The sequence below is a fragment of the Bidens hawaiensis genome, unplaced genomic scaffold (genome assembly GCF_021521415.1).
Source record: "Bidens hawaiensis isolate Kalapana, Puna unplaced genomic scaffold, B.hawaiensis_p1.1 tig00009445_1, whole genome shotgun sequence".
NCBI lineage: Eukaryota > Viridiplantae > Streptophyta > Magnoliopsida > Asterales > Asteraceae > Bidens > Bidens hawaiensis.
In genome coordinates, this window is record NW_027491700.1 from 891,210 (window position 1) to 898,493 (window position 7,284).

General features: G+C 39.0%; 1 protein-coding gene across 1 annotated transcript; it reads right to left on the reverse strand.

Moving 5' to 3' along the window:
* Positions 1-5,874: 5,874 nt before the first annotated feature.
* LOC143532436 (caffeoyl-CoA O-methyltransferase-like) lies at positions 5,875-6,942 on the reverse strand. The gene is made up of 3 exons (XM_077027479.1): positions 6,684-6,942; positions 6,309-6,585; positions 5,875-6,228 (listed from the first exon to the last, which is right to left on the reverse strand). Exons 1-3 carry the CDS (start codon positions 6,845-6,847, stop codon positions 5,935-5,937), a joined length of 735 nt encoding a protein of 244 aa, XP_076883594.1. The 5' UTR covers positions 6,848-6,942; the 3' UTR covers positions 5,875-5,934.
* Positions 6,943-7,284: the final 342 nt, after the last annotated feature.

A 7,284-nucleotide genomic window follows, 5' to 3' on the forward strand; every position in this document is an offset into this window, starting at 1 on the left:
GGCACCATACACACCTCAACAAAACGGGGTGGTTGAAAGACGAAACCGAACCTTATTGGAGATGACACAGAGCATGTTAAAAGCAATGGGTGTTCCGAATTACTTATGGGGTGAGGCAATCCGATATGCAACGTACATCGAGAATCGGATTCCTACTCGTGCCCTAAAGGACAAAACGCCATACGAGATGTTAAAAGAAAAGAAACCTAATATTTCTCATCTAAAAGTATTCGGTTGTGTGGCGTATGCAAAGATAATGGGCACTCACTTGCAAAAGCTCGATGACCGTTAGAGAATTTTAGTGCATATTGGAGTCGATACCGGGTCCAAAGCTTACCGGTTATTCGATCCGAAGACCCAGAAGGTTGTGATAGCTCGTGATGTGGTTTTTGACGAGAAGAAGACGTGGGTTTGGTCTAATTCGGGTCAATCCAATGAAGAAACGGAGCTAGCACCGGGTTTATTTTGGGTTGATTGGAACGGGGTTATTGATACCGGAGTTGGGCAAGTTGTAACCGAGCCTATGGGAAGCAACAGCGTTAGCGACGGAAATTCAGCTTTCTCGCCAAATTCTGAAACAGCATCAGCGACAGCTTCTGTCGCTAATTTAGACAGCTCATCAGCACCTTTAGCGACAGATTTTGGCACTCTGGTCGCTAATTCCAACAACTCAGCATCCAGTTTAGCGACACCAGCAGCAAATGGTTTAGCGACAACAACACATAATGAACCAGAAAGTAACCTGAGAAGATCTACACGTGTTCCGATCGCACCGGTTAAGTTCAATGATTATGTCCTATGTTCGGAAGTGGAGGACATTGAACTTCTTTTGTTAGAAGAAGGTGAACCTAGGAAATTTGGTGAAGCAAAATCCAAACCGGAATGGATAAAGGCTATGCAAACGGAACTCTGTAACATCCCGAAATTTCTTAGAATAAATAATTAATATATTATTTATTTAAGATGGAAAAGTTTACTTGAGTTAATAGAAAAATAGTAAAATGATAAAGATCGAAGGATAAGTAGGCTAATTAGATGTAATTAATTATGGACCAAAAAGGAAAGATGGGTCTAAGGTCCATGGGCTTAAGGGGGTATAAATACCCCTTAAAACCCTAATCCTTTCTATTTTCATACATCTCCACACCATAGCCTACACCATCAAAACACACACTTAACCCAATTCCCGTTTTTGAGAAAACCACCCACAAAGACACAAATATTCCCGAAGATCTAGCCGTCAGATCGGTCTCAAATTTTAACTGAGTGTTCATGGTATATAAATGAATATTTTCACCGATTAGATCTTCGATCAGAGGTCGGGAAGTCCGATTTTTATCAGCAAAACCATAGCAGCTCAAAAGTGAAGATTCCGGCAACTGTTCAGCTATTCCGGCGACTGTAGCAGCGGTTTCCGGCAAAGTTGAGCTGATGGGTTTGTAGATCGGGACGAGACGGTTCTGTGGCCGCTTGAATCACTCAAATCGGAGTTCGATTGATATGGTTTTGAGCATCTCGAGTGATTTCATACAAAAACCTCAAAGGTACGTTTTTGTTAAAAAGGCTTACTTTTCATGAACGGATTTACATGAAAATTGGTAGGATGATAGATTGGGTCATGATTATTGATAAAGTAATGAACTTGATAATAAACGGGTTAGTTGGTTCGTTTCGGGTAAATCGAGTAGTGTTCGGTTTATTAAAAGGACGAGTAAACGAAGTCGGTTTTGCATGAAACTTGGTAGGATAGTAAATCGGACCCTATTATGTGAGAAAGATGTAAACTTTAACATAAATAAGTTGTTTAGAATGAAAAACGGGTAATTGGGCTAGGATCCCGGTTTTCCGGCGATGACGGCGCCGGAAAAGCGTATACAAGGATGAAAAGAATATTAAAATGCTAACCCTAATTCGTTATGTGAAACTAACGAATTAAAGGTAATTAGTTAACGGACTAGCCTTAATTCGTGAACTGATTCGTTAATGAAGGAATGACGAACTAGCTCCGATTCGTTAAATAATTCGTTATGATGATTTGTTAAGGAAGAACAACGAACTAGCTTCAATTCGTTAAAGCCAGTTCGTTATGAAAGATCAATTCGTTATAAAGAGTTTAGTTCGCTATAAGAGTTAATTCGTTATAAAGGCCAATTCGTTATGTGGCCATTCGTTAAAGACTAGGATAACGAATCAGATAATGTAAGATAGCAAATCAGATAACGAATCAGGTGATTCGTTACTCACCCAGTTCGCTATATTCTGAATAACAAATTAGAGGTTTGAAAGAATAACAGAAAGGTCCTTGGACTTAGAATAAATGGTTTAATTACATATTAGTCCCTAGACTTTATTAATTTATGAAAGATACCTTTAAAGGTTAACATGTAACGATTAACTAACCGGGTAATAACTCAATGGAGTAAAATCGGATTTGACGCTTAAGATTAGTTAAGTAAGCAGTAAGAAGGGCTAGAACAATATTTAATATTGTATCTATTAAACAGTTAGTCGCGCACAACAAAGGAAGGGAATAACCTTAAACGGCGGACGCAATCGAGATCAGGTGAGTTTCTAGACCCATTTCTGTGATTATGTTTTCGGGGTTGTGTGCATAGTCGATGTGATCGTTAATACATTTATCCTAAGTGATAAGTGTATGCTTTATGTGATTATGTGAAAGGTAAGAATGATTGCTTGTCGGTACGTGAACGATCTTCGGATATTGCACGTACTGTCAAGTTATGATGTTATGTATGAAATACGAATGATATGCATGTATGTTATGATTGAATGTAAGAAATAGAAAGGTAGAAAAAGGGACTGGACCCTAATAATATCCAAGGCAGAAAAGGGACCGAGCCCCTTAATAATCTCGAGGCAGAAAAGGGACTGGACCCTAATAATATCCAAGGCAGAAAAGGGACCGAGCCTTTTAATAATCTCGAGGCAGAAAAGGGACTGGACCCTAATAATATCCAAGGCAGAACAAGGGACCGGACCCTTAAAATATCCGAGGCAGAATAGAATAATGTAAAGTATAAATTTGAATAAAGTACGAAGGTAAGTATATATATATATACTATGAATGAAGTATGAGAATATGAAGTATGTGTGAAAGTATGTAGTTACGAATGTATTGTATGTTGTATGATTAACTAGAACTCACTCAGCGTAGCTGACTTTTAGTATGCACACAGGTGAGTAGAATGAGACAGCTAGCTTGAGCGGGGGCGCATGGCAGAAGAATAAGAGTCTGGCATCTGAAGACCTGAGACGTTATGTTTAATGTTATGATATTTTGAAAGACAAGAATGTTTATTTTAAGGCAAGCTATGGATTTATATGTAATGTTTTAATGTTCCGCGTATGTTTTAATTAACTATGATTTTCAGAACTATGTTTATGAGTAAATCCAACGCCCAAATGTGAGGCACCGGTAATGGGGCCTTACAAACTCGAATTCATTAAACGAAATGACACATGGAAGTTGACCAAGTTACCGAGAGGGGCTAAAGTTATCGGATTGAAGTGGGTTTTCAAGGTGAAAAGAAATGCAGATGGTTCGAATAATAAATATAAGGCAAGACTCGTGGCAAAGGGTTACGTGCAACAACCCGGAGTCGATTTTGACGAGGTCTTTGCTCCGGTGGCGAGACTTGAAACCGTACGTATGCTCATTGCCATTGCAGCTACTAAAGGATGGCAATTACATCATGTGGATGTAAAGTCGGCATTTTTACATCGGGAGCTACAAGAAGAGGTCTTTGTTTCTTAACCAGAAGGGTTCATTAAACCCGGGGAGGAAAACAAGGTCTACAAGCTAACCAAGGCTTTATACGGTTTGAGGCAAGCACCTCGGGCGTGGAATACCAAGCTTGACGGTATACTCACGGGTTTGAAATTTGTGAGGTGTTCGAATGAACAAGTAGTTTACCGGAGATTGATTGGAACCGATATTATTATTGTTGGCGTGTATGTCGATGATTTGGTTGTTACGGGTTCAAACAACAATCACATTAATCAGTTCAAACTTGCGATGTCTAAGAAGTTTGAAATGTCTGATTTGGGAATGCTCACTTACAATCTCGGAATCGAAGTCTCACAGTTGGAGAATGAGATTCAAATCCATCAAAGTGCTTATGCTCGAAGGTTATTGAAAGAAGCCGGGATGGAGGATTGTTATCCTAAAAGTTTACCAATGGATCCTAATGTTAAATTGTCTAAAGCCGAGGATGATGTTGATGCAGATGCAACGGAGTACCGAAATTTGGTTGGGTGTCTTCGTTACTTGTTAAACACTCGACCTGATTTGGCATTTTCGGTTGGCATGGTTAGTAGATATATGCAAACTCCAAAGAAGTCTCACTTGGCGGTAATTAAACAAATTCTTCAGTTTATTCAAGGAACTGTTGGATGGGAGATCAGGTATAAACGAGGTGGATCTAAGGAGTTGATCGGGTACATTGATAGTAGCCATAACATTGATGAAGATGATGGAAGAAACACTACCGGTTATGTGTTCTATTATGGGGGAGCCCCGATTTCTAGGTGCTCATAGAAGCAATGCACCGTAGCGCTTTCATCATGTGAGGCGGAATACATGGCGGCGAGCTCAGCTGCGGGACAAGCCGTATGGTTAGGTGAATTGTTGGAGAAATTGACCAGAAAGAAATTTAAAGAAGTAGTGTTAAAGATTGATAACACATCGGCGATTTCTTTGGTTAAAAATCCCGTTTTTCATAGTCGGAGCAAGCACATAAAGTCCCGATTTCACTATATACATGAATGTGTGGAGCGGAAGGAGTTAGCGGTGGAGCATATTAGTGGCAAGGAACAACGAGCTGACATTCTTACGAAAGCACTTGCGAGAATCAAGTTTGACGAGATGAGAAGATTGCTCAGTGTTGAAGATCTCCTAGTTTCGAGTCGGAAATTAGGGGGTGATTGTTGGTAATTTCCATATTACTAGGCCCGTCACATGTTGGTGACCGGGTTGGACCTATTGGGCCTATGGAATTCATTAGTGAAGTAATGGGTTTATGGGCTTACAATTGGACTTTTATATTTGGTAACTACTTGTTAACCAAGTTAGGGTATCCGTATAAATACATAGCCATGTTAGGGTTATTGTATAAGTGAGAGGGATTATTGTAATTGAGTTTTGTGCTAGTTTCTTGATTATAATAATACGTGAGTTTACCCTAAATATTGTGTGCTCGTTTGTGTTTCCATTATCAATTTGTTCTTGAGCTGCAAAGAAAAAGACACAAGACAGTTTTAAGGCGATGCACTCACTTTTTTTATGGCAATAGACCCGCTTAACTTGTTAGTTAGACGTATTTTCTTTTTAGTTAAATGCTTTATCTTAACGTGTTTGATCTGTTAATGTTTGGAGAATGTTTTTCCAAAAAGTTTTATTTTAACCCGTTTGTGATATAATAGCTATACTACATCTAGGCCTTTAAACAAACCGAAGGAACACAAACAGAGCATGTTCGTGTTCGTTCATATAACTTCAACCGAACAAATGATTGAACACGATCAATTATTCGAGCATGGTTTTCGTGTTCTGCTCATTCGTTTTAGGAAATGAAAGGGTTCGTGTTCGTGAACAATTGTACCCTACTTTTTACATAAAAAATATCAAAATGTGTGTGGGTGCAGGTACTAGACATTAATGACATCTAGAACTAAAGCATGAAATGAAACTGAGCCAAAAACACATAAAACTTAAAAGTTGGAAGACTTGTAATTCAATTTGAAAAATACACATATAAGACATTTGAGATTTTAAAATAAACAAGCAACAGTTAAAATTGTTAAATCTTGGAAACACAATTCAACTATGCTTCTTTTACAACATTTAGAGGAATGAAACATGGAATAGAATAGTTGACAAATCAACTTCATGTTCAGTTGGTTCATGGGTTGCGATTAGCATACACGGCGACATAAAGTTATGACATCACCCACCGGAAGTTGACAAATCTCGACTCTTGTATTAGCAGCCAAAGCCTTGTTAAGCTCCAGTACGAAATCTCTGTAATACCTGACATACTTCCTAAGCGGCGCATCTGGTGGTGCCACCAAAGACCCGTTCCAAAGGGTGTTATCATACCCAATCACTCCCCCGATCTTGACAAGATCAATTAACCGTTTGTGGTAGTTAAGATAGTTGTCTTTATCAGCGTCCACAAATATAAAGTCAAATGATCCATGGAAGTTTACCTGGTCAATCGAAAGCAATAATATTAGCATTTTATTTGGAAAAAAATATACAGATCAATGGTAGTTAAATGGTCACTTACATCATCAACCATTTGGTCAAGAAGCGGAAGAGCAGGGCCTTCTCTAAAATCAATCTTGTGAGCAACGCCGGCTTTCTCAATAATCGGAAGGCCAATTTCGTAGTTTTGACGGTTTATGTCCAACGCCAAAATCTTGCCATCATCAGGGAGAGCAAGGGCGGTAGAAAGAAGAGAATAGCCGGTGTAAACGCCGATCTCCATTATGTTCTTAGCGTTAATGAGCTTCAGTAGTAGATTTAGAAACTGTCCTTCGTCGGCAGATGTCGTCATTAGATTCCTATATATATTAATTCACACGTACGTGATCATTAGTCGAAGTACATTTAGAAAACCATTATAATTAAGATATAAGTGAATTATTATATATATATATACCAAGGGTGTTTGGCAGTGACTTCACGTAGCTCTTTCATGGGTTGTGGTTCTCTTGGGTAAACACTGGTTTCGAGAATGAATTGGTAAAGAGCATCGCTTTGACGGAGACTCTTGTGCCCAACTTCTTGGTGTTTTGCGGGTTGAGTTTCTTCGATGGCTGCCATTATAATTGATTAATAACTGAATGTGTGTGTGTGAAAATTAGTGAATATTGATGGGTTTGTGAATAATTAACCTGAGAAGTAATGACCGGGGTGCACCAGACTTTATAGTGAAGGTTAAGGGTTGGGAGTTGATGAAGGATTAAGGTCAGGAAGGTGATAGGTTGGTGAGGGTGGTGTTGGTTTGAGTTGAATTACGACTTGGCCAACCATAGTTGACAATATATAGGATATATCATTGAGGAGTTGGTAAGCTTGCTTGTTTTTATTCTGTGCTAATGAAGATAGTATTCTAACTGCTGCTAAAATAAAATCAAATGTGTAGAAACATGAAATGAATCTGACCTGATCCATGACGATGTTCCCCGGTCTTCGAGATGAACGAACCACGACTCGATCTTCTTCTCCGGTAGCTTAAGATCTGCAATGGTTTTTGGGGG